At 45.9% G+C, this 26,886-nt stretch overlaps 1 protein-coding gene across 4 annotated transcripts in view; it reads left to right on the forward strand.

Annotated features, from left to right (window-relative positions):
- Positions 1-26,421, forward strand: part of LOC147892842 (uncharacterized) — a 41,743-nt gene extending 15,322 nt beyond the window's left edge. Inside the window, exons 3-7 of one of the 4 annotated variants that reach the window (XM_087387551.1) lie at positions 24,762-24,842; positions 24,982-25,217; positions 25,325-25,378; positions 25,546-25,617; positions 25,734-25,858. In XM_087387551.1, coding sequence (XP_087243677.1) covers positions 24,762-24,842; positions 24,982-25,217; positions 25,325-25,378; positions 25,546-25,617 — 443 coding nt within the window. In that variant the 3' untranslated portion in view covers positions 25,734-25,858. Of the gene's footprint in view, positions 1-24,761; positions 24,843-24,981; positions 25,218-25,324; positions 25,379-25,545; positions 25,618-25,733 lie in introns of all 4 variants that reach the window. The other 3 variants (XM_087387549.1, XM_087387550.1, XM_087387548.1) reach the window with 3 other exon arrangements.
- Positions 26,422-26,886: the final 465 nt, after the last annotated feature.

The following is a 26,886-nucleotide window of genomic DNA, read 5'->3' on the forward strand; positions in this document are numbered from 1 at the left end:
CATTTAGATGGAGATGCCTACAAAGTAGGTTTTCATCTTCACTAAATGCCCAGATGATGGTACAAAAAAGAAAGACTTGAAGGAGTGCCCTCGCAGGGTATTTGTTCACTTCCTTAAGTACACAAAGAGAAAAAAAAACTGTTAAAGAGGAGGTAAACCAATCCCCAACCGTGGGCAGAGATGCTCAAGAGTAGGGCGATTAACCGGCTTGGTAAGAATATCAGCATGATTATCGGCAGCTGGAACATAGATCAACCGAATAGTACCTAGTTCCACTTGCTCGCGAGTAAAATGAAAGTGAACACCAACATGTTTGGTGCGGTTGGAAAAAATGGGATTGCCTGCGAGAGCAATGGCACTTTTGTTGTCGACGTAGAGGATCGTGGGTTCAGTACAAGGAAAGTGCAATTCTGCCAAAAACTGTCGGAGATATATGGCCTCTGTGGTACAATCATACAAGGCCCGGTATTCAGCCTCAGTAGAAGAACCAGCAACAGTCTCTTGTTTACGGCTAGACCAAGAAACAGGTGCCGAGCCAAACGAGAAAATATAGCCGCCATGAGAACGACGATTGTCCGGGTCACCAGCCCAGTCAGAATCAGTGTATTCGTATCTTGCGGTTCATTCGTGGTACTTACTATAAAGAAAATACTTGGAGACAAATAAAACAATACTGAAGACAATCAATGGCTGAAGAAGATATATATATCACAAACGGAACTTAGTACAAGTGAAGAGAAGCTCTGAAACAAACTTCAGTCCTGACAACTGTAGTGGACTTCTGCACTAGCTCCACAAGTTGGAACTGAACCAAATCTGAGACAACAAACTGATGAAGGGGTTGCTGCAGATTTGGAGTAGAAAGAACGGAATCTGGAGCGGAAGTTGGAGGTAATCTGATGCAGAAAGATGAGCAGAACTGAAGCAGAAAGGAAGGCTGTTCTGGAGCAGAAAAGAGGGCAGATCTGGAGCTGAAAAGGGGACAGATCTGGAGCAGAAAGGAGGGCAGATCTGAGCAGAAAGGAGGGGCAGATCTGGGGCAGAAAAGAGGGCAGATCTGGAGCTGAAAAAGGGGACAGATCTGGAGCAGAAAGGAGGACAGATCTGAGCAGAAAGGAGGGCAGATCTGAGCAGAAAGGAGGGGCAGATCTGGGGCAGAAAAGAGGGCAGATCTGGAGCTGAAAAAGGGGAGCAGAGGAGGCAGCCAGGAGGCAGAAGTTGAGGCAGCAGAGGAGGCAGCCAGGAGGAAGAAGTTGAGGCAGCAGAGGAGGCAGCCAGGAGGCAGAAGTGGCTCAGGGTGTGCAGGAACCTCTGGAGCTGGAGAAGAGATAATATGACAATACCTAGCCCCCCCCCCCTTTAAATAGGAAGGGGCAGAAAAAGTCGGTCAACCTGCAGGTTGACCGACCTGGTCAGAGTTGACCGACCAGGTCAATCTGGTCGGCCAGATCTGGTCAGACCAGAAAAAAAAAACATTTTTTAAATAATTTTTTATTTTGTTTCTCCTCTGCACCGGGGCTTTTGACATTTCTTTGGTTGTGTTTTTGGCCTCCGATTCGGGGTTTCTTTGACAGGATTTGGAGAGGCACCAGTGGTGTTTGTACCTGTTTTATCTGGTCCTGGAGAATTGGAGATTGCCTGGCTTAACACCCCCTCTCAATGTCCAATGCAGACAGGAGAAGCAAAGAGGTGTTCCATGAGTGATCTATCATCTTCATCAGCCTTTTTTTTTTTTTTTTTTTTTTGGGTGGGGGTTTTCATTTAGATGGAGATGCCTACAGAGTAGGTTTTCATCTTCACTAAATGCCCAGATGATGGTACAAAAAAGAAAGACTTGAAGGAGTGCCCTCGCAGGGGATTTGTTCACTTCCTTAAGTACACAAAGAGAAAAAAAAACTGTTAAAGAGGAGGAGGTAAACCAACCGTGGGCAGAGATGCTCAAGAGTAGGGCGATTAACCGGCTTGGTAAGAATATCAGCATGATTATCGGCAGCTGGAACATAGATCAACCGAATAGTACCTAGTTCCACTTGCTCGCGAGTAAAATGAAAGTGAACACCAACATGTTTGGTGCGGTTGGAAAAAATGGGATTGCCTGCGAGAGCAATGGCACTTTTGTTGTCGACGTAGAGGATCGTGGGTTCAGTACAAGGAAAGTGCAATTCTGCCAAAAACTGTCGGAGATATATGGCCTCTGTGATACAATCATACAAGGCCCGGTATTCAGCCTCAGTAGAAGAACCAGCAACAGTCTCTTGTTTACGGCTAGACCAAGAAACAGGTGCCGAGCCAAACGAGAAAATATAGCCGCCATGAGAACGACGATTGTCCGGGTCACCAGCCCAGTCAGAATCAGTGTATCCCTGTAGGGTTAGTCCTGGTCTGAAATGTAAACCATAAGAGTAAGTACCACGAATGAACCACAAGATACGAATACATGCATGCCAATGAGTGAGCTTGGGTTCATTAAAATATTGACTGAGAATAGAGACGGAGTAAGCAAGATCAGGACGAGTGTGAAGGAGCCAGAGGAGTTTGCCAACAACCTGGCGATAGAGATGTTCATCAAAGGGAGGAGACTCCAAGTCTTTTGAGAGCTTTACGGTGGGATCTAAGGGAGTGGCAGCCAGCTTAGGCTCATGAGGAATGATTTGATCAAGGAGTTGAAGAGCATATTTCTGTTGAGAAACAAAAATACCACCAGAATGTTGTACAACTTCCATGCCTAAAAAATAGGAGAGCCGACCAAGATCAGTCATTTCAAAAGTGATGCTGAGTTGAGTTTTAATGTACTGAAGTGTAGTGGGAGTGGAGCCTAAAAGCAAAAGATCATCGACATAGAGTAAAATAAAGCAGACCCCCTCTGACGAATGATGGATATATAAATTTGGATCAAAGGGAGTAGAATGAAAACCATTAGTTTTGAGGAAGGTGTCTATTCGGTGGAACCATGATCGAGGTGCTTGTTTGAGACCATAAAGAGCTTTGCGGAGACGGAAAACCTTATTTTCATGGCCAGGAGGAGAAAAACCTGGTGGGGGAGTCACATAGACTTCTTCATCAAGGTAGCCATTGAGAAAGGCACTCTTGACATCCATTTGATAGATAGTCCAGTGGTGATGAGCAGCTAAGGCAAGAAGAAGACGAAAGGAAGTTAACCGAGCAGTAGGGGCAAAGGTTTCCTCATAATCGATACCATGTTTTTGGCGGAATCCTTGCACTACTAAGCGGGCTTTGTATTTGTCCAGGGTGCCATCGGCTTTGAGTTTTGTTCGGAAGATCCACTTGGTTCCCATGACCTTTTTGTGAGTGGGTCGATTTACCAAGATCCAGGTCTGATTGCGATCAATACTTTCAAGCTCCTGTTCCATAGCACGATGCCACGCAGGATTTTTAACTGCTTCCTGCCAAGTGGCAGGTTCAGAATGTATGATATAGGCCGTGGTAAAAAAAGAGGCAGTGGCAGGAGAAGAAGTTATTCGAGTAGAGCGGCGCGGACCAGAAGGAGGAAGTTCGACAGGAATAATCCCGGAATCCTTCATAGTTTGACGATACCAGCGTGGTAGTGGGTCGTGAGGAGAAGCAATGGGTGGGGGGAGAGATGTTTCGGGAGGAGAGGAAGGAATTTCGGGTGGAGAATTGTCGGAAGGAACTGGAGTGGAGACGTCATCAGTAGAGAGAATAGAGGAATTTTTAAGCACTGCTCTTTCATCGAAGACCACATCTCGGCGAACCAAAACTTTGTTTGTACGAGGATCAAATAATCGATAAGCTTTGGCTTCTGCCGAGTAGCCAACTAGAAGAAAAAGTTCAGCACCAGGTTCGAGTTTACCGCGAGTATCATTGGGAGTATGAGTGTACGCGCGGCAACCAAAGATTCGAAGATGAGAAATAGAAGGACGATAGCCATAAAAGGCCTCAAAAGGCGTCATGTTCAGGATGGGTTGAGTAGGACAGCGATTAAGGATATAGACAGAAGTATTGACGGCTTCGGGCCAGAGACGTTCAGGCAACTCGGCTGCAAAAAGCATGGAACGGGCCATGTTCATGACAGTACGTTGTCGCCGTTCGACACGAGCATTTTGGGAAGGCGAATTTGGAGATGTAAGATGGCGTTGGATACCATGCTCTTGAAGGAATTGAGTGAATTCATGGGAAATGAATTCACCACCATTATCACTACGAGCAATCCCAATAGACTTGCCTGTTTGGTTCATAACCAAGCGAGCCCAAGTAGCAAAAAAAGAAAAAGTGTCGGATTTCTCTTTCATGAAAAACACCCATTGATAGCGAGAGTAATCATCCACAATTAAAAAGAAATAATGTGAACCATTGAGGGAAGGAACAGGAGATTTGCCACTAATATCGAGATGAATTAGACGCAAAATCTCACTGGCTCGAGAAGTGGAATGAGAAGGAAAAGGAGTGCGGCTTTGTTTACCTAATTGACAGGGATGACAAATATCTTTAGCGCGCGATAATTTAGGTAGGCCATCAACTAGATGATCCCGAGACATTTCATATAAAGAGTCATAGGACAAATGTCCCAGACGATAATGCCATAATCCTTCTGTGTCAGTTGGATCTTTTAGGATAGCATTACCGTAAAGCCGATGAAACTCAGAACCGCAAGGGGAGGGAGTCGCAAGAAATTGATTTATAAAGTACAGACCATTAGGTTGAGCATCACCTCGAGCTAGAAGGAGTCCCGAGGACTCATCTATGATGTCAACATGCATCTTTGTAAATAGCACTGTGCGACCAAGGAGGCAAAGTTGATGAACAGAAAGAAGATTGACCCCTAATTGGGGCACATAAAACACTTGATCCAATTGAGCAAGTTTGGGACCTTTGTCAGTATCAAAAGTTATTGAACCAACACCATGAATAGTAGCAACAGAGTTATTGCCACAACGAACTCCCCCTGTTGCCGGTTGGCGAGAAATGAAGAGATCAGGATGAGGAGTCATATGATGAGTGGCTCCACTATCCACAATCCAAGAAGATTTAGAGTCACATGAAAGAGTATGAAAAGCTGACCCAGATAAGGAAGAGGAGGAGTCAAGCTCGGTGATATGGATCAAGGCTTGAGAAGTGAAGTCTAGAGAATCTCCGGTGGACCAGTCAGACAGACCTTCAGGAGTTATAAAGGGAGGAGAAGGAGTGAAGTGATTAGTGACATGGCCCTGGGGTCTCCAGAGACCAGTGTTCGAAGAAGGAGGAGGAGGACCACCCCTAGGACGCCAACGAGGTGGGTGAGGAGTCGTGGTAGGGGGCTGTGGAGTCCAACGGGGTGGTTGAGGAGTCGTGGTAGGGAGCTGAGGAGTCCAACGGGGTGGTTGAGGAGTCATGGTGGGAGGCTGAGGAAGAAGGCCTTTGGCTTTGGAGCGACATTCATCGTCAATATGCCCAACTCTCTGGCAATGCTGACAAAATCTATTCTTTTTGGGAAGGGAGTGCCAGGCGGGTTTACTACTAGAGGGGTTAGGAGTAGGAGAGGGCTTTCCGGAGCTAGGTTGATCTTTTGGAATCCCGGAGAGAAGAGCCCCCTCTGAAGCAGGAATGCTATGTTTTTGGTGGACCTGAGAGTAAAGACGAGCATAACGCAAAAGTTGACATTCAAACTCATAAAAAGTAGGAAGAGAAGGTTGAGAAATGATTTGTTGCATAAAACTGAAATACTTGGGCGGAAGTTTATTTAAAAAGAAAGTAACTTGGTCATCCTCGGATTTGGGAGGACCAGTTGTGGCAAATTCAGCAACTAACCGCCGGTAATCGGCTAGTTTAACCTTGAGATCATCGTCAGCAAGAATCTGGAATTGTTGGAGATCATGGTCAAGATTGATACGACGAGTACGATCTCGAGCTGCATAGCGGTCAGTGAGATGTGCCCATCGCTCAGAGGCAAGATCAAAATGCTGTAATTGAGAGTGAAATTCAGGTAAAAGACCTTGCATAATTTCAACAATGGCAGTGGCATTACGATGTCGCCACGAACGAACTACCTGAGGAGGATAAACATGAGGATCAGGTGGCGATTCGGTACCTTGAACAAGTTCCCATAGGTCTTGAGAATCAAGCACATGGCGCATAAGATTGGACCATGTGGTATAATTAGACCCATTAAAACGAGTCATATCAGTGAAAGCATGTTTGGCTGTTGCAGAGACAAGGTGAGGGGAAGAAATAGAATGATAGGGAGAAGCAACCGGTGGAGGCAGAAGAGAATTGGGAATAGTAGCAGAGTGAGAAGAAGGGAGAGGTGGCATCACCGGAGGAATAAAGGAATTTGAAAAAGGTCCTGAGGGGGAGGGATGAATATGAGAGGCGGGATAAGACATGAGAGGTGAAAAAGAGGCAGCGGGAGAGATAGAGGGAAATAAACTATAGGAACCCAGTGGCATGGGAGAAGGAGGAGGATGAGAAACCACTGGAGGAAAGATGGCAGCGGAAGAGATGAGAGGGAAGGGAGGGAGGGAGGGATGTGAACCGAAAGCAAACTCATTGTCAGACGCATTTCTTCCTTCTCGTCTGCGAGTGTTCACATGCATGTATGGATCTGTGTCCTCGTGATTACTTGTTCCTATGCCTTGCATAACAGAAGGAGTTGCACTAAGGGAATAGGGCATCATACCTTGCACTGATTCTTGTGGAATAGGCACTGTCGAATAATCCAATGTTCTCATGCCGGCCTGTCCTCTTTCGTCAGGGGATACTTGTTCTTCGTTGGCACCGAACTTGAGATGTTGCTCAGCTTCTTCTGAGTTGAATAGAGGTCCTTGTTGACGTATTGGAGAGAACCGTGGAGAGGTAGAGGCACGAGGTGTGCGGGTACCTGCTTCAAGTTCCTTCCATTTCTGGAATTCAGCAAATTCTTTAAAGAGTTTGGAGAGGTATTCATCACCTTCAATCCTAGCAGACTCTCTCTCGACATATGTCGAAGGTGATGGTTGAATAGAGGTTGATTCAGGCTGAGATCGCTTCGGAGAAGAGGGAGAAGACATCTTCAGGTGATGATTTATCTTCCAAGCTTTCCAGATCAAGGCTCAGGTGTCGATTGGCACACCTGGCTCTGATACCATATAAAGAAAATACTTGGAGACAAATAAAACAATACTGAAGACAATCAATGGCTGAAGAAGATATATATATCACAAACGGAACTTAGTACAAGTGAAGAGAAGCTCTGAAACAAACTTCAGTCCTGACAACTATAGTGGACTTCTGCACTAGCTCCACAAGTTGGAACTGAACCAAATCTGAGACAACAAACTGATGAAGGGGTTGCTGCAGATTTGGAGTAGAAAGAACGGAATCTGGAGCGGAAGTTGGAGGTAATCTGATGCAGAAAGATGAGCAGAACTGAAGCAGAAAGGAAGGCTGTTCTGGAGCAGAAAAGAGGGCAGATCTGGAGCTGAAAAGGGGACAGATCTGGAGCAGAAAGGAGGGCAGATCTGAGCAGAAAGGAGGGGCAGATCTGGGGCAGAAAAGAGGGCAGATCTGGAGCTGAAAAAGGGGACAGATCTGGAGCAGAAAGGAGGACAGATCTGAGCAGAAAGGAGGGCAGATCTGAGCAGAAAGGAGGGGCAGATCTGGGGCAGAAAAGAGGGCAGATCTGGAGCTGAAAAAGGGGAGCAGAGGAGGCAGCCAGGAGGCAGAAGTTTAGGCAGCAGAGGAGGCAGCCAGGAGGCAGAAGTGGCTCAGGGTGTGCAGGAACCTCTGGAGCTGGAGAAGAGATAATATGACAATACCTAGCCCCCCCCCCGCTTTAAATAGGAAGGGGCAGAAAAAGTCGGTCAACCTGCAGGTTGACCGACCTGGTCAGAGTTGACCGACCAGGTCAATCTGGTCGGCCAGATCTGGTCAGACCAGAAAAAAAAACATTTTTTAAATAATTTTTTATTTTGTTTCTCCTCTGCACCGGGGCTTTTGACATTTCTTTGGTTGTGTTTTTGGCCTCCGATTCGGGGTTTCTTTGACAGGATTTGGAGAGGCACCAGTGGTGTTTGTACCTGTTTTATCTGGTCCTGGAGAATTGGAGATTGCCTGGCTTAACAACGGAATCTGGAGCGGAAGTTGGAGGTAATCTGATGCAGAAAGATGAGCAGAACTGAAGCAGAAAGGAAGGCTGTTCTGGAGCAGAAAAGAGGGCAGATCTGGAGCTGAAAAGGGGACAGATCTGGAGCAGAAAGGAGGGCAGATCTCAGCAGAAAGGAGGGGCAGATCTGGGGCAGAAAAGAGGGCAGATCTGGAGCTGAAAAAGGGGACAGATCTGGAGCAGAAAGGAGGACAGATCTGAGCAGAAAGGAGGGCAGATCTGAGCAGAAAGGAGGGGCAGATCTGGGGCAGAAAAGAGGGCAGATCTGGAGCTGAAAAAGGGGAGCAGAGGAGGCAGCCAGGAGGCAGAAGTTGAGGCAGCAGAGGAGGCAGCCAGGAGGAAGAAGTTGAGGCAGTAGAGGAGGCAGCCAGGAGGCAGAAGTGGCTGGGGGTGTGCAGGAACCTCTGGAGCTGGAGAAGAGATAGTATGACAATACCTAGCCCCCCAAAAACATAGCATTCCTGCTTCAGAGGGGGCTCTTCTCTCCGGGATTCCAAAAGATCAACCTAGCTCCGGAAAGCCCTCTCCTACTCCTAACCCCTCTAGTAGTAAACCCGCCTGGCACTCCCTTCCCAAAAAGAATAGATTTTGTCAGCATTGCCAGAGAGTTGGGCATATTGACGATGAATGTCGCTCCAAAGCCAAAGGCCGACCAGATTGACCTGGTCGGTCAACCTGCGGGTTGACCGACTTTTTCTGCCCCTTCCTATTTAAAGGGGGGGGGGGCTAGGTATTGTCATATTATCTCTTCTCCAGCTCCAGAGGTTCCTGCACACCCTGAGCCACTTCTGCCTCCTGGCTGCCTCCTCTGCTGCCTCAACTTCTTCCTCCTGGCTGCCTCCTCTGCTGCCTCAACTTCTGCCTCTTGGCTGCCTCCTCTGCTCCCCTTTTTCAGCTCCAGATCTGCCCTCTTTTCTGCCCCAGATCTGCCCCTCCTTTCTGCTCAGATCTGCCCTCCTTTCTGCTCAGATCTGTCCTCCTTTCTGCTCCAGATCTGTCCCCTTTTTCAGCTCCAGATCTGCCCTCTTTTCTGCCTCAGATCTGCCCCTCCTTTCTGCTCAGATCTGCCCTCCTTTCTGCTCCAGATCTGTCCCCTTTTCAGCTCCAGATCTGCCCTCTTTTCTGCTCCAGAACAGCCTTCCTTTCTGCTTCAGTTCTGCTCATCTTTCTGCATCAGATTACCTCCAACTTCCGCTCCAGATTCCGTTCTTTCTACTCCAAATCTGCAGCAACCCCTTCATCAGTTTGTTGTCTCAGATTTGGTTCAGTTCCAACTTGTGGAGCTAGTGCAGAAGTCCACTATAGTTGTCAGGACTGAAGTTTGTTTCAGAGCTTCTCTTCACTTGTACTAAGTTCCGTTTGTGATATATATATCTTCTTCAGCCATTGATTGTCTTCAGTATTGTTTTATTTGTCTCCAAGTATTTTCTTTATATGGTATCAGAGCCAGGTGTGCCAATCGACACCTGAGCCTTGATCTGGAAAGCTTGGAAGATAAATCATCACCTGAAGATGTCTTCTCCCTCTTCTCCGAAGCGATCTCAGCCTGAATCAACCTCTATTCAACCATCACCTTCGACATATGTCGAGAGAGAGTCTGCTAGGATTGAAGGTGATGAATACCTCTCCAAACTCTTTAAAGAATTTGCTGAATTCCAGAAATGGAAGGAACTTGAAGCAGGTACCCGCACACCTCGTGCCTCTACCTCTCCACGGTTCTCTCCAATACGTCAACAAGGACCTCTATTCAACTCAGAAGAAGCTGAGCAACATCTCAAGTTCGGTGCCAACGAAGAACAAGTATCCCCTGACGAAAGAGGACAGGCCGGCATGAGAACATTGGATTATTCGACAGTGCCTATTCCACAAGAATCAGTGCAAGGTATGATGCCCTATTCCCTTAGTGCAACTCCTTCTGTTATGCAAGGCATAGGAACAAGTAATCACGAGGACACAGATCCATACATGCATGTGAACACTTGCAGACGAGAAGGAAGAAATGCGTCTGACAATGAGTTTGCTTTCGGTTCACATCCCTCCCTCCCTCCCTTCCCTCTCATCTCTTCCGCTGCCATCTTTCCTCCAGTGGTTTCTCATCCTCCTCCTTCTCCCATGCCACTGGATTCCTATAGTTTATTTCCCTCTATCTCTCCCGCTGCCTCTTTTTCACCTCTCATGTCTTATCCCGCCTCTCATATTCATCCCTCCCCCTCAGGACCTTTTTCAAATTCCTTTATTCCTCCGGTGATGCCACCTCTCCCTTCTTCTCACTCTGCTACTATTCCCAATTCTCTTCTGCCTCCACCGGTTGCTTCTCCCTATCATTCTATTTCTTCCCCTCACCTTGTCTCTGCAACAGCCAAACATGCTTTCACTGATATGACTCGTTTTAATGGGTCTAATTATACCACATGGTCCAATCTTATGCGCCATGTGCTTGATTCTCAAGACCTATGGGAACTTGTTCAAGGTACCGAATCGCCACCTGATCCTCATGTTTATCCTCCTCAGGTAGTTCGTTCGTGGCGACATTGTAATGCCACTGCCATTGTTGAAATTATGCAAGGTCTTTTACCTGAATTTCACTCTCAATTACAGCATTTTGATCTTGCCTCTGAGCGATGGGCACATCTCACTGACCGCTATGCAGCTCGAGATCGTACTCGTCGTATCAATCTTGACCATGATCTCCAACAATTCCAGATTCTTGCTGACGATGATCTCAAGGTTAAACTAGCCGATTACCGGCGGTTAGTTGCTGAATTTGCCACAACTGGTCCTCCCAAATCCGAGGATGACCAAGTTACTTTCTTTTTAAATAAACTTCCGCCCAAGTATTTCAGTTTTATGCAACAAATCATTTCTCAACCTTCTCTTCCTACTTTTTATGAGTTTGAATGTCAACTTTTGCGTTATGCTCGTCTTTACTCTCAGGTCCACCAAAAACATAGCATTCCTGCTTCAGAGGGGGCTCTTCTCTCCGGGATTCCAAAAGATCAACCTAGCTCCGGAAAGCCCTCTCCTACTCCTAACCCCTCTAGTAGTAAACCCGCCTGGCACTCCCTTCCCAAAAAGAATAGATTTTGTCAGCATTGCCAGAGAGTTGGGCATATTGACGATGAATGTCGCTCCAAAGCCAAAGGCCTTCTTCCTCAGCCTCCCACCATGACTCCTCAACCACCCCGTTGGACTCCTCAGCTCCCTACCACGACTCCTCAACCACCCCGTTGGACTCCACAGCCCCCTACCACGACTCCTCACCCACCTCGTTGGCGTCCTAGGGGTGGTCCTCCTCCTCCTTCTTCGAACACTGGTCTCTGGAGACCCCAGGGCCATGTCACTAATCACTTCACTCCTTCTCCTCCCTTTATAACTCCTGAAGGTCTGTCTGACTGGTCCACCGGAGATTCTCTAGACTTCACTTCTCAAGCCTTGATCCATATCACCGAGCTTGACTCCTCCTCTTCCTTATCTGGGTCAGCTTTTCATACTCTTTCATGTGACTCTAAATCTTCTTGGATTGTGGATAGTGGAGCCACTCATCATATGACTCCTCATCCTGATCTCTTCATTTCTCGCCAACCGGCAACAGGGGGAGTTCGTTGTGGCAATAACTCTGTTGCTACTATTCATGGTGTTGGTTCAATAACTTTTGATACTGACAAAGGTCCCAAACTTGCTCAATTGGATCAAGTGTTTTATGTGCCCCAATTAGGGGTCAATCTTCTTTCTGTTCATCAACTTTGCCTCCTTGGTCGCACAGTGCTATTTACAAAGATGCATGTTGACATCATAGATGAGTCCTCGGGACTCCTTCTAGCTCGAGGTGATGCTCAACCTAATGGTCTGTACTTTATAAATCAATTTCTTGCGACTCCCTCCCCTTGCGGTTCTGAGTTTCATCGGCTTTACGGTAATGCTATCCTAAAAGATCCAACTGACACAGAAGGATTATGGCATTATCGTCTGGGACATTTGTCCTATGACTCTTTATATGAAATGTCTCGGGATCATCTAGTTGATGGCCTACCTAAATTATCGCGTGCTAAAGATATTTGTCATCCCTGTCAATTAGGTAAACAAAGCCGCACTCCTTTTCCTTCTCATTCCACTTCTCGAGCCAGTGAGATTTTGCGTCTAATTCATCTCGATATTAGTGGCAAATCTCCTGTTCCTTCCCTCAATGGTTCACATTATTTCTTTTTAATTGTGGATGATTACTCTCGCTATCAATGGGTGTTTTTCATGAAAGAGAAATCCGACACTTTTTCTTTTTTTGCTACTTGGGCTCGCTTGGTTATGAACCAAACAGGCAAGTCTATTGGGATTGCTCGTAGTGATAATGGTGGTGAATTCATTTCCCATGAATTCACTCAATTCCTTCAAGAGCATGGTATCCAACGCCATCTTACATCTCCAAATTCGCCTTCCCAAAATGCTCGTGTCGAACGGCGACAACGTACTGTCATGAACATGGCCCGTTCCATGCTTTTTGCAGCCGAGTTGCCTGAACGTCTCTGGCCCGAAGCCGTCAATACTTCTGTCTATATCCTTAATCGCTGTCCTACTCAACCCATCCTGAACATGACGCCTTTTGAGGCCTTTTATGGCTATCGTCCTTCTATTTCTCATCTTCGAATCTTTGGTTGCCGCGCGTACACTCATACTCCCAATGATACTCGCGGTAAACTCGAACCTGGTGCTGAACTTTTTCTTCTAGTTGGCTACTCGGCAGAAGCCAAAGCTTATCGATTATTTGATCCTCGTACAAACAAAGTTTTGGTTCGCCGAGATGTGGTCTTCGATGAAAGAGCAGTGCTTAAAAATTCCTCTATTCTCTCTACTGATGACGTCTCCACTCCAGTTCCTTCCGACAATTCTCCACCCGAAATTCCTTCCTCTCCTCCCGAAACATCTCTCCCCCCACCCATTGCTTCTCCTCACGACCCACTACCACGCTGGTATCGTCAAACTATGAAGGATTCCGGGATTATTCCTGTCGAACTTCCTCCTTCTGGTCCGCGCCGCTCTACTCGAATAACTTCTTCTCCTGCCACTGCCTCTTTTTTTACCACGGCCTATATCATACATTCTGAACCTGCCACTTGGCAGGAAGCAGTTAAAAATCCTGCGTGGCATCGTGCTATGGAACAGGAGCTTGAAAGTATTGATCGCAATCAGACCTGGATCTTGGTAAATCGACCCACTCACAAAAAGGTCATGGGAACCAAGTGGATCTTCCGAACAAAACTCAAAGCCGATGGCACCCTGGACAAATACAAAGCTCGCTTAGTAGTGCAAGGATTCCGCCAAAAACATGGTATCGATTATGAGGAAACCTTTGCCCCTACTGCTCGGTTAACTTCCTTTCGTCTTCTTCTTGCCTTAGCTGCTCATCACCACTGGACTATCTATCAAATGGATGTCAAGAGTGCCTTTCTCAATGGCTACCTTGATGAAGAAGTCTATGTGACTCCCCCACTAGGTTTTTCTCCTCCTGGCCATGAAAATAAGGTTTTCCGTCTCCGCAAAGCTCTTTATGGTCTCAAACAAGCACCTCGATCATGGTTCCACCGAATAGACACCTTCCTCAAAACTAATGGTTTTCATTCTACTCCCTTTGATCCAAATTTATATATCCATCATTCGTCAGAGGGGGTCTGCTTTATTTTACTCTATGTCGATGATCTTTTGCTTTTAGGCTCCACTCCCACTACACTTCAGTACATTAAAACTCAACTCAGCATCACTTTTGAAATGACTGATCTTGGTCGGCTCTCCTATTTTTTAGGCATGGAAGTTGTACAACATTCTGGTGGTATTTTTGTTTCTCAACAGAAATATGCTCTTCAACTCCTTGATCAAATCATTCCTCATGAGCCTAAGCTGGCTGCCACTCCCTTAGATCCCACCGTAAAGCTCTCAAAAGACTTGGAGTCTCCTCCCTTTGATGAACATCTCTATCGCCAGGTTGTTGGCAAACTCCTCTGGCTCCTTCACACTCGTCCTGATCTTGCTTACTCCGTCTCTATTCTCAGTCAATATTTTAATGAACCCAAGCTCACTCATTGGCATGCATGTATTCGTATCTTGTGGTTCATTCGTGGTACTTACTCTTATGGTTTACATTTCAGACCAGGACTAACCCTACAGGGATACACTGATTCTGACTGGGCTGGTGACCCGGACAATCATCGTTCTCATGGCGGCTATATTTTCTCGTTTGGCTCGGCACCTGTTTCTTGGTCTAGCCGTAAACAAGAGACTGTTGCTGGTTCTTCTACTGAGGCTGAATACCGGGCCTTGTATGATTGTATCACAGAGGCCATATATCTCCGACAGTTTTTGGCAGAATTGCACTTTCCTTGTACTGAACCCACGATCCTCTACGTCGACAACAAAAGTGCCATTGCTCTCGCAGGCAATCCCATTTTTTCCAACCGCACCAAACATGTTGGTGTTCACTTTCATTTTACTCGCGAGCAAGTGGAACTAGGTACTATTCGGTTGATCTATGTTCCAGCTGCCGATAATCATGCTGATATTCTTACCAAGCCGGTTAATCGCCCTACTCTTGAGCATCTCTGCCCACGGTTGGGGATTGGTTTACCTCCTCCTCTTTAACAGTTTTTTTTTCTCTTTGTGTACTTAAGGAAGTGAACAAATCCCCTGCGAGGGCACTCCTTCAAGTCTTTCTTTTTTGTACCATCATCTGGGCACTTAGTGAAGATGAAAACCTACTCTGTAGGCATCTCCATCTAAATGAAAACCCCCACCCAAAAAAAAAAAAAAAAAAAAAAAGGCTGATGAAGATGATAGATCACTCATGGAACACCTCTTTGCTTCTCCTGTCTGCATTGGACATTGAGAGGGGGTGTTAAGCCAGGCAATCTCCAATTCTCCAGGACCAGATAAAACAGGTACAAACACCACTGGTGCCTCTCCAAATCCTGTCAAAGAAACCCCGAATCGGAGGCCAAAAACACAACCAAAGAAATGTCAAAAGCCCCGGTGCAGAGGAGAAACAAAATAAAAAATTATTTAAAAAATGTTTTTTTTTTCTGGTCTGACCAGATCTGGCCGACCAGATTGACCTGGTCGGTCAACTCTGACCAGGTCGGTCAACCTGCAGGTTGACCGACTTTTTCTGCCCCTTCCTATTTAAAGGGGGGGGGGGCTAGGTATTGTCATATTATCTCTTCTCCAGCTCCAGAGGTTCCTGCACACCCTGAGCCACTTCTGCCTCCTGGCTGCTAGGTATTGTCATATTATCTCTTCTCCAGCTCCAGAGGTTCCTGCACACCCTGAGCCACTTCTGCCTCCTGGCTGCCTCCTCTGCTGCCTCAACTTCTTCCTCCTGGCTGCCTCCTCTGCTGCCTCAACTTCTGCCTCCTGGCTGCCTCCTCTGCTTCCCTTTTTCAGCTCCAGATCTGCCCTCTTTTCTGCCCCAGATCTGCCCCTCCTTTCTGCTCAGATCTGCCCTCCTTTCTGCTCAGGTCTGTCCTCCTTTCTGCTCCAGATCTGTCCCCTTTTTCAGCTCCAGATCTGCCCTCTTTTCTGCCCCAGATCTGCCCCTCCTTTCTGCTCAGATCTGCCCTCCTTTCTGCTCCAGATCTGTCCCCTTTTCAGCTCCAGATCTGCCCTCTTTTCTGCTCCAGAACAGCCTTCCTTTCTGCTTCAGTTCTGCTCATCTTTCTGCATCAGATTACCTCCAACTTCCGCTCCAGATTCCGTTCTTTCTACTCCAAATCTGCAGCAACCCCTTCATCAGTTTGTTGTCTCAGATTTGGTTCAGTTCCAACTTGTGGAGCTAGTGCAGAAGTCCACTACAGTTGTCAGGACTGAAGTTTGTTTCAGAGCTTCTCTTCACTTGTACTAAGTTCCGTTTGTGATATATATATCTTCTTCAGCCATTGATTGTCTTCAGTATTGTTTTATTTGTCTCCAAGTATTTTCTTTATACCTTTGACCACTAACCTTGCTTTATACTTATCCAAGCTGCCGTCTGATTGTATTTAAGTTTGTATACCCACTTAGTGCCGATGACTTTCCGTCGCGGGAGCCTGGCCACTAAGTCCCAGGTATTGTTCTTCAGGATAGCATCCATCTCTGCCTGCATGGCAGCTTGCCATTTTGGATTATCCTTTGCCTCCTCAAAGGTCCTTGGCTCGTCAAGCTGAGCCACCAATGCAAAATTCACGGATGGGGTCTTTTGAAGACGTTGGGACTGACGCAATCCGGAACTGCTTCTCTTAGGTAATTCGGTGACCCGAGACTCTTCCAATGTCCGTAGGTACCATTGGGGCAACCCTTTCTGCTTCTATGTGGGAGGAGGAACTGGAACTGCTTCTGGAACATCCTGCTCTTTCTGAGTATCTTGTGGAACACCAGCTTTTGATTTTGCCACCTCTTGGATGGTCAACCTGGGGCGGGGTGGGTTCGGGGGTTGAACAATCTCCTCCTCCTCAATCTGAGGCTCCTCCTGGGGTTCAGGTTCCTTTTCCTCGAAGACAACATCCCGACTGATAAGGATTTACTTCTTTACTGGGTCGAAGAGTCGATAGGCCTTGGATTCTTCGCTATACCCAACAAAGATACATTTTTTGCTCCGGGAATCGAGCTTGGTTCTGTCTTCCTTGTGCACATACACCCATGCATTAGAACCAAAAATGCGAAGATGAGTGATAGAGGGTTTCTTACCATAAAATGCCTCATATGGAGTCTTGTCCTTGACGGCCTTCGTCTTGGTCCTGTTGAGAATGTGTACGGCTATATTGATAGCTTCACTCCAATAGGCTTTAGAAAGGTTCCTCCCTCGGAGCATAGCAAGTCCTGTCTCTGTGGTGGTTCTATGCTTTCTCTCGGCTACCCCGTTTTGCTGAGAAGTATGTGTTGTGGTGAGTTGTCGCTTGATCCCATGCTTGCGACAAAATGTGTTGAACTCATTTGAGGTGAATTCTCCCCCCCTGTCTGTGCGGAATGTCTTGACATCCTCCTCTGTCTCCTTTTCAACTCTGGGCTTCCAATCCTTGAACTTCTCGAAAGCTTGAGACTTTTTAGCCAAATAATATACCCAGGTCATTCTACTGAAATCATGCACAAAGAGAAGTGAGTACCTGGATCCTGCCCACGATGCTGTAGACATTGGGCCACAAATGTCGGCGTGAACCAACTCAAGTGGTTTGCTGGCCCGAAACGGGCTTCTTGTGGAAACTTATCCCTATGCTGCTTGCCTTCTAGACAAGCCCTACAGAGATCATCCTTGCCTGTAATTGGTGGAAGTCCATCCACCATCTTCGACTTTGACATTTCAGCCAAGATTCCATAGCTGACATGACCGAAGCGCTCATGCCAAAGTCTGGACTTTCCGTTGTCTTCATGAACCAACATTGCATTGAGACGGTACAGTCCGTTCTCTTCAATTCCTTGAGCCACCATCTGTCCATTTGCTTTGGATGTCACGGTGACCTTGCCATCTTGAAAGCGAACTGCCATGTTGTTTTTGTCCATCTGACTTATAGACAGTAAATTCTTGCAAAGGTTGGGTACATAAAGTACTCCAGAGATATCCTTCTCCTCACCCACAGTTGTAATGAAAGGAATGCTACCGATGCCCTTCACAGGACACGTTCGGCTATTCGCGACAGAAACTTTGGAATCCGGTTGTGTACTTTCCATGGTTTTGAACCAAGTCCTTCTGTTGGACATGTGCTTGGAAGCACCGCTGTCAACATACCAACCCTCTTTACCTTCACTGACTGCATATGCTGAACAATGTTCACTGATTAAAAACAACTGTCCAGTCGTCACATTGGCAGAATCATTCTTAGGCTCTTCTTTGTTCCTGGCTTCTCTCTTCCGGTTCTGATCTGCCTTCTTCTTTCGGCATTCTTTGGCGGAGTGGCCAAGCTTTTCACAGTAATAGCACTTCATTTTCTTCTTGCGGTCAGCGTCCTCTGACTTCTTGGACTCCTTTGGCTTGCCTTTTCTAGGCTTGTCTTTGGCCACTAATGCCTTCTCGTCGGTTTGCGTAAAGAGTTTCTCTCGAGCCTTCTCCTGAAGCAGGAGTGGGCCAAGCTCTTCAAAGGTGATTGGCTTAGTCCGTTGACCTGCAGTGACCGTAGTCACAAAACTTTTGAAACTCCTTGGCAACTTGTGGAGTGTGAGCAACGCCAATTGACTCGAGTCCACCTTCTGACCAACCGCTACGAGCTGGTCCCGCACGACTTTCACCTTTGTCAGTACCCTCATTCATATCAAGATTATAAAGCTGATGCTGAAGAGTAATGATACGGGTTGTATTATCGGTTTCATACAGCTCCTTCAGTATGGCCCACGCCTCTGAAGACGTCTCTGCCAACTGGATATGAGGAATCACAGCATCTGCTGTCGTGCCAATAAGCATTGCCTCCTGTGCTAGCCTGAGCTGAAAACAGAATCGCCTTTCTGCCAAGGGACTCCTTCCTTCAGAGAGTGCTTTGATGAAGAAAAGTTGAGAGCCTATGGCTCTGATACCATGTTAGAGAATAGGAGGGAATGAATCACTCAAACCTCCACCCAAGATCTCTCCAACTCTTCCTCACACTCAACTCAGATAGATGATCATAGTTGCAATAAACACTCACTCAGAGATAACTTAAACGGAGAGGGAGAAAGAGTGTATTCATCCACCGGAAGGTGGGCAGAAACTGGCTCCAAGGGAGCAATACAAAAACTCAGAGAAGTGCTGGAGAAAACTGATGGAACTCTCTCTCACAAACTGAACCAGCTCTGAGTGCACAGCGCAGCCTTGGAAGGAGGCTTTCAGTCTGGCACAGGATGCTGGAATGACTGAAGGAGTGGTCCTTTTATAGGCACTGCCCAGGCCCTTTGGGTTGACCGACCAGCAGGGTTGGTACCCTGTCTGGTGGCCGACCAGATGGCCCTGGAAATCCGACCAGGCCTGATCGGTGGCCCTGGTTGGGCCGACTTGGCCTGCCACAGGCCCCTATTTAAGGGTGCCCTGTGCAGCCAGTCTATGCAGCTGCAGGCGCCTCCAAGTGAGGCCCAAGGCCCCCTATTTCTCTGCTGTTGCAGGCAGCAACCAGCCCATGTGCTGGTTGCCTATGATGCCAGCCTGAGTCTCTCTCTTTCCCAGCCCTCCTACCTCTCACTGCCCCTTGTCCCCTCAAATCGGGGGCTCACAGGTGGGCACAATGAGTTTCTAACACTGTACTGTCACACATGGCAGCCTATGTGCTGCCCATGTATGATGTGGCAGTCCCCTCTTCTTTGTTTTCCCACCAAGTTTGCTACCCACATGACAGCCAATAGGCTGCCCATGTGGTGGCCCTAACCCTAAGTCTACCTCCCCCACTCTCTTCTCATATGGGGGCTTACAGATGGGGAGGTGACTACCAACACCCCATCTGACCAACACATCTCGGCTCGATGCCAGTTTGGCGATGAGGATGCTCCAGTAGCTCTTGTGTCGTAGCCCTTTGGAACAGTTCGGTGTCGATGTAGATTCCTGGCTTTTCAACTGGGTCTAGTCCTACACTAGTGAACCATCTTGGTACACAGGTCCATCCATGGTGGCATCGCCACCTTCAATCACGTTCCCGCCTTCAAACTCGAGCAATCCAAACGCCACCATCTTCTAGTTGTCCCCTTCATAATGAGTGAACAGTGTGGAGACTTCCAGGCACAATGCTTTGAGGGTCTGGTTCAACTTTCTTCCCTCTGGTAAGGTCCGCAACAAAAGAACCATATTGAGAAATGATATCCCAAGAATATCTCCAGATAACTTGGACCATGAGCTTTTATTGAACTCTCAAGCAAGTATTCCTGTGGCTTCAATAGTCCTTGTCCATGGTCACCTTCCAGCAATTTCTGAGATTTGAAGAAGCACCCACACTTCCCCTTTTGCCTTCGAGGAAGGCACATTCCTTCCAATCTTGTATTCCTTGAGACACATGAAGAGTAGAGTGCTTGTGTGCTTGCTCGGAGAGCAAACCATGAACCTCCTAGAGGCACATTCAACTCCCCTGTGTAATCCTCTAATGCCTCCTCTTGAACCACAACATCCATTTGACCCTGAAACCCTAGGCCACTCCATGGAATCATCCCTTGTGTCAACAATACCAACAAAGCACTTGGTTGACTGCAAGCACTCATCGTTGTCCTTCACTTTTTTCCGACTCCTCGTTTGCCCACATCTCAATATCAGACATCTTCATTGTGACTTTTGGGTTTGCATACCTGATCTCAGCAACACTCGGAGATGTCACCAAGAATAATGGTTCTCCAGTGACTATCAAATTGGTAGTGTCCGACTCCCTTGAATTTGGACCGGACCCCTTCTTATTCTTTTGATCTATCTCTTCTTTCTGCAATCCTTCGCAAAATGTCCCGGTTGATCACAATAGAAATTATGTGCTTCCTCTTTTCCTTGTTTTCTGAAGTGTCCTCATCGTCCTTAGGCTTGTCCTTCGTGGGCTTGCCTCCACTAGGGTTACCCTTCCCCTTGATGACCTTGTCGTTGGCCAACAACGCCTTGTCATCACTTTTGGCATGGAGCTTCTCATGAGCCTCCACTAGTAGCAATAAGGGACCCAGGTCGTCAAAATTCAGAGGTCTGTTCCTCTCTCTTAATTCAGGCTGACTGGCTTTTGACCAACCGAGGCTATTTGGTCTCTCACCATCTTCACTTAGTGAGATGATCATGGAACCGTATCTCCTTCATCCATGGTCATGTTGAATAATTGATGATTTAGAGCTAAGATCCAAGATGTATTGTCCGTCTCATATAAATCCTTCAAAGCGGCCTACGCCTCGATCGACGTCGTGTCCGCCATCTGGATGTTAGAAATCCGTGGTCCCTATGTTTAGTGCTAGAGGTTGGGCATAGCATTGGCTGCCCATTTTTCTTTTTGGATGGTCCATTTTTCATATGGACGTCAAGTCTGCATTTCTAAAGGTTCGCCTGGAGAAAGATATTTGTGGATCAGCCGAGAATTTCATGCTTCAAGGTACTAGTACACAGTGTGCTGATTGAAGAAAGATTTGTGCAGGCTGAAACAGACCCCAAGGGCATGATACCAATCTATCGATGACTACTTCAATAAGATTGGAAATTGGATTATGTTGGAGTCCATCAGATGCAAACCTATACCTCTTTTCAGAGGGATAAGCAATTGATCATAATGTTGTAGTTGATGATCTGATTTTTAGAGGTGATCAGAAGGGGAAGATACGGAATTGTTGGGTAATTCGTTGCCAAAAGTGTCACAGTTAGGCTCTAGTGTGAATGCGTCTTGGTTTAATAGTTGTGATACGTAGGTGGGTTTAGTAGGTGAGTGACTAGTGACCTCACCTATGATGTGTGGTGTTGAAGAGAAGGCTTGGCTAGCTTATAAAAGAGGGGCTGTACTTTCCAATCACATCAATTGAAAGTACCTTGCCTGATTCCCTTGTGTCCATCTTGTGATCTTACATTGTTTCCAAGATGGTATCAGAGCTAGCGTTTGGCCTAGCTCAAATCTGCCCCTTTGTGTCTATCTCTTTATCTCATATTTACCAAGGAACTACTTATTGTAGGTCCTGAACGCCGTTTCCTGAAGGAAAGGTGCATGGGAGCGCCTCGAACAGCCCTGGAATGGCTGTTAGAGGTGGAATGCCAAGGGAACACGTTCTCGTGTACCTAGAACACGTTTTAGACTTGGAACCAACGTTCCGCGTGGCGCGGGACCTAGTAAAGACTGTTGCAACTTCCTGAAACTCTTTTCCTATTGGGATTTTCTGCTACTACAGCCCGCTCCCCCCCTCTCCTCCTCCCCTTTCTCTCAGCCCAATTCTCTCAAGCTTCAGCCTGCTTCTCTTAGCCCTATCCACTATTAGCCAGGTTCAAACCCCCCCCCCCGTCTCTCCACTCTCTCCCTCTACCCTCAGCCGACTCTCTCCCTCTTCTCTCAATGGTTTCTCCACGTGGCATTGAGGTAGACAACAAATCTTCTTGGTGGAATGAGGTGGATCCCATTTTTGCATATGACAATTGGAAAGGAGGAGCACACAAGTGGTTGTGTTGCTTTTATAAAGTACAAAAAAGTGGAGGCACAAACCAAGTGCGGGCTCATTTATTGGGAGTACCAAATCAAGGCATCAGTGTTTGCTCTTCAGTTCCAGGTTCAGATTTACACGTTTTCAAGCACTTGCCACTTCATTGGATAGTGTGGCAGCAAAACCTATCATTCTCGAGGTCAACCCCACGTGCAACAGGTTCTATGTGTGGTAGTACAATTTCCTTCTACTTCCGCTTCGATTTCATTTTTTTTCTAAGAAATTTGTGTGTTTTTAATGGAAAGTTTAGAGCTTCTAAAATTTTTTCATATTTTGATATATTTCCATGTGATTTGATGACGTGTCATATGACATAGGGTTCCTATTTCCCCTTCCCGATGCATTCCCGTTTCCGCATCTGACGTTTTCGAGAGGATCCTGTTCCCTGGTGTCTACGCTCTATCGATAGCATATTGCCACCATTTCTAAGGGATAACCAGCTTAGTCTTTTCCAGACATTGGCTATTATCCTCAGTTGGAGCTTTCACCTGTTCTTGGCACACCCTATATAACAGAATTGTTGCCCAGCAACAACCGGCCAAACCCACCACAGATCTGCTACAGATCTATCTTTGTTCTTGGCGCTCGTACAAGCCATTCTATGGCTATCCATAGGTGGCACTCATTCCTTGGTATGTGCCTTGTAGGCCTAGTTATAGGCAGTTAGGACAGATGGTACAGTTAGTAAATGTACCAGTTAGGACACCCTGTCTTAGGGTTTTGCTATATTGGGTGTCTCTTGTACTCTCTCTTCATTTTTTGTAGCAATTCATTCCAGCAGCTCGTTTTTGTCTTCATTCCCTCATTTCTTGAGCTTTCAATTGCTTTCCCTAGCCTACAGTGGTATTAGAGTAGGTTGGGGACCCCTCCTGTCAGCCATTGACAGCTTTCCCAAGCTGTTTGACAGCCTTTTGAGCCCTCATTCTTGCTGGTCTGCTCAATTTTTGAGGTTTTCTACAAGCAGGTGCTCACCTGTGGCCTCTTCAAGCACTTCCATTGCAAGAACTTCTCATTTGGCACAGGAAATCAGTGTTTTGGAGCGTGTGGTGCAGGAATCGGTGCATTTTAAACGGGGGCTGTACGGACCTGTCAAAGGTGCATTTAATGCTGTATGACTGTTGAACGGTCCATTAATTGCTGTACAGGGGTCTCCTATGCAGCATTTACGGCAGTCTGGACCTGCCTCAAAGCTCATGCCAGCCATTTGAAGCCTTTGTTCAGCTCATTTCTTCATTTCAAGGAGCATGCTTGGTGTTTGGAGACATTTGGAGCTTGCTGCTGCCATCCGGAGGCCTCTCCTTGAGCCCGTTGCCTCTCGTTTGCCTTCCCTTCGCCTCGGGCTGCGAGATTCCCTCCATTGGATCACTCTCCTTTCATTTCGAAGTGCTCTCCTCCTTGTGGGAGCACATTCTCTTGCTGTAACTCTCATTTCCAGCCTTCTCTTGGCACCTCACATTGCCATTTAGGTGGTTCTTGATTCTCAGCTTGTTTCTAATACCCTTGATGGGTTGCTTGACTCCTACCAGGTCTTTGCTTCTACATTGAGGTTGGTTGCGGGTGGCAATGCCAACCATTATTCCTTTGACCAGCTGGTTGCTCTCTTACTTCACGAGGAACAACGCCGTGCAAACCGCAATGCTTCTATGGCTAGTGATCAAGCCTTTGCTGCCTAGCGTAAAGCAAAGGCAAAGGCAAGGTTTCAGTTGGTAAACCCCCTCATTCACATGCTGGTCACTTCCATGATGCTTCTTCTTCTGGGGATGAGAAGAAGAAGCATCATTCTAGTCTTACAAAGGTGTATATAAGAAGAAGAAAAAGAGATGCAACTATTGCAGGAAACCTGGGCATGACATTTCTGAATGTAGGAAGAGAATTGCATCTGAGAAGAAGAAAGAGTCTGGTCTTGCAGTATCTGGGTTTCCTAGTCCAGATGATCGACATGAGTCATCTAATTTTGCACATGACCAGCATTGGGTTTTCTTGTTACATGTCAGTATAATCCTGATGTTCATGATGCCTGCATGACAATTTCTGATGTATTTGATGCCTGGTTCTTTGATAGTGGTGCTAGCAGGCACATCAGTTCCTGCAGGAAGTTATTCAGCTCACTTGAGTAGCATGTCTTCAGCCCCTCTACGCACCATTATCAGGCTGTGGACTTACACAGTTTTTATTTAGACCAATGATAATGATGGGAGCATACATTGAAGAAGTCTTGGTACACTGTAAAACTTTGGACAGAGCACAAACAATGGCAGGACTGGCCTTGAGCACAACTACACAAAATATAGATGTTTACAGCTATCTATAGAGCTACAATTTGTAGTCTTTGATACTGGGTCATTCTGGTCAGGTCTTGAGTTGACATTCTTAATATCCTCCTCCCCTAAGCAGGATGTGGACATCTAGCTGTTGTACTCGTACTGTGCAGGCTGAAGGAGACACATTTATCTATGACCACATCTGCTTTGGGATTGTCTGAAATGGAATTAGTGTTAGAAAGAGATATTTATTTATATTTTGAGCTAAATGTTCAGATTTGTCTGAGACCTCCTCTGTTTTGCAGTCAAGAGATTTTCCTCAGTCATAGGGTTGGCAACAGCTGCAGGGTGTGCGAATCTATTATCTTGCGCTATATGTGAGGGTGGTAAGAGAGTTATTACGTGATGTCCATGCCCCTCCAATGAAAATATAAAATTCTGATTCCTTGGATCTTTTCTGAATTATAATGTAGAATTTGTTTAGGATTATTTAAATGCCAATTGGATCTTCAAATTTGTGACTAGACAAAGCAGATTGTCAGTCCAGAGTATTCATTCCTTCAGTTCAAGAAAATTGCAATGAATGGAGCGAAGGGCATTCGCCGTTCTTGTTTTGGCTGAGGCGGCTATGGGTGCCTATGTTGGTAGTCATGACAGTAGCAATGGGATGGCACTATCCCTTGTCCCTGACTGTAAACTTGGTTTTTCTTCTATGGAGCACAAAGCCCACACCATCTTCTATTTACATCTGGGTTGAGCAGGTGAAAGAGCAGCTCTTGAATCCTTCTACATGCTATACTTCAAATAGTTGTTTTTATGGTGATATGTTGGGAAAGTAGACTAATTTATCTTATGATTTTACATTCAGAAGAGGTTGCACTCAGCAGAACACAAGTATGGTCTTGATCGATTGAAGGCACAGGTTGGTGCTGTTGTTTCTTTCTTCATGACTCATTTTTTAGCCACTAAGCTTTGCTATAAAACATAGAGGGTGCTTTTCTACAAGGCCTTGATTTTATGTGCCTATGTGCACAAAAGAGAGTCTTATGGCTTATGAATGCTCTACTCTACTGCTCGTTATTTGATTAGGTTGAATTTGGGAATTTGGACAAAAGGAATATTGTATTTACCAGTTTCAATATTCTTCTCATGTTCTCCTAGGTAATCCTTTAGGAATTTCGAGAATTAGGAGGCATCAGGTGTCGTTTGCAAATTAGTGGTTTTGTATTTTTATTTTCAATTGAACTAATCTATCATTTTATGACTCCAACTGACAGTTAAGTAATGCGTCGATGGTGATGCATGTTGAAGTGCGTGACTATGTGCTATTCTGTCTAGCACAAGTTTCGTCGTTAACTCAGAAGATGGTGGTTCTTGGACTATTGGGAGATTGGTGGGTGATCTTTTCGTCCTCCTCTTCTATTACAGGATTAAATTTTGGATCTTTGTTCCCTGTTTTGCCTTCAAATGAATGGTTCAAGTGAGCTTCAGAGCCAATTGTGCTTCATTTTGAAGTGTAATGACAATAAGCTCAACCTGCTTAATTAGTGGTTAACCAACACTACAAAGTCATTTTTTCAAATGATGGTACCTCGAAATTCAAATAGGGAAATTTGTACATTATTGAGATTTTGTCATTTTTGGAGAAAGCAAGAACAAAGGTCTTGCTATTTGAGCAGGCTGTTTATTCAGTTTATAAGACATCACAGATGCAGTCTTTGTTGAAGGTCAAAGACTAAGGTAAATCCCTTTAATTGGCTAGAATTGTCCCTTGATAAATTTATGAAATGGAAGACAGAACCGATAAACCTGTAGAAACTGAGTGGAGAGTTGCACGAGGAATCTGGTTACAAAGGGTAGTAAGGGCTTTTCATAACAGAGAATAAATGATGGGCTGCCACAGGAAATGCGATAGAATCGTTTAAATTATTGTTTTGATTTGCACATTGTTTTGAGAAATGTAAGAGTGAGACTTTAAATATGTGTATTTGGGAAGGGTCAAAGTTTGTAAGATATTGTAGACCAAGGAGTTGAAGTGAGACTAGGTTTATGTGTAGTGTCAATTAATGAACTTGAAAGTCTATTTTGTGAATTGTGCGTGTTAAGAGAAAATCATTCCGGCAGTGGATGAAGGTAATTGCTAGTGCTTGAACCATATGGGAATATACCTACAATGCTCACAACAAAAGGTGAAAATTATTTATGCTCCCCAATGCATGATTGAAACTCTGCTGATCAATTGCAGGTTAGTATGCGATATTCTTTAGATGATGATGGTTATGGATTAATTCATAACCACCCATGAAGTCCACGGACTAAGGGTTCAAAATATGAAGGTGAGTGTTTTGCTATTTTAAAAGAACAGGCTTTAATCCAAGATCCATGTGTGTACATTTCAATTATCATCTTGAGAAACCCTATATCATAAAC

The sequence above is a fragment of the Dipteris shenzhenensis genome, chromosome 16 (genome assembly GCF_047967505.1).
Source record: "Dipteris shenzhenensis isolate YYH24624 ecotype China chromosome 16, Dip_SZ_1.0, whole genome shotgun sequence".
Classification (NCBI taxonomy): Eukaryota; Viridiplantae; Streptophyta; class Polypodiopsida; order Gleicheniales; family Dipteridaceae; genus Dipteris; species Dipteris shenzhenensis.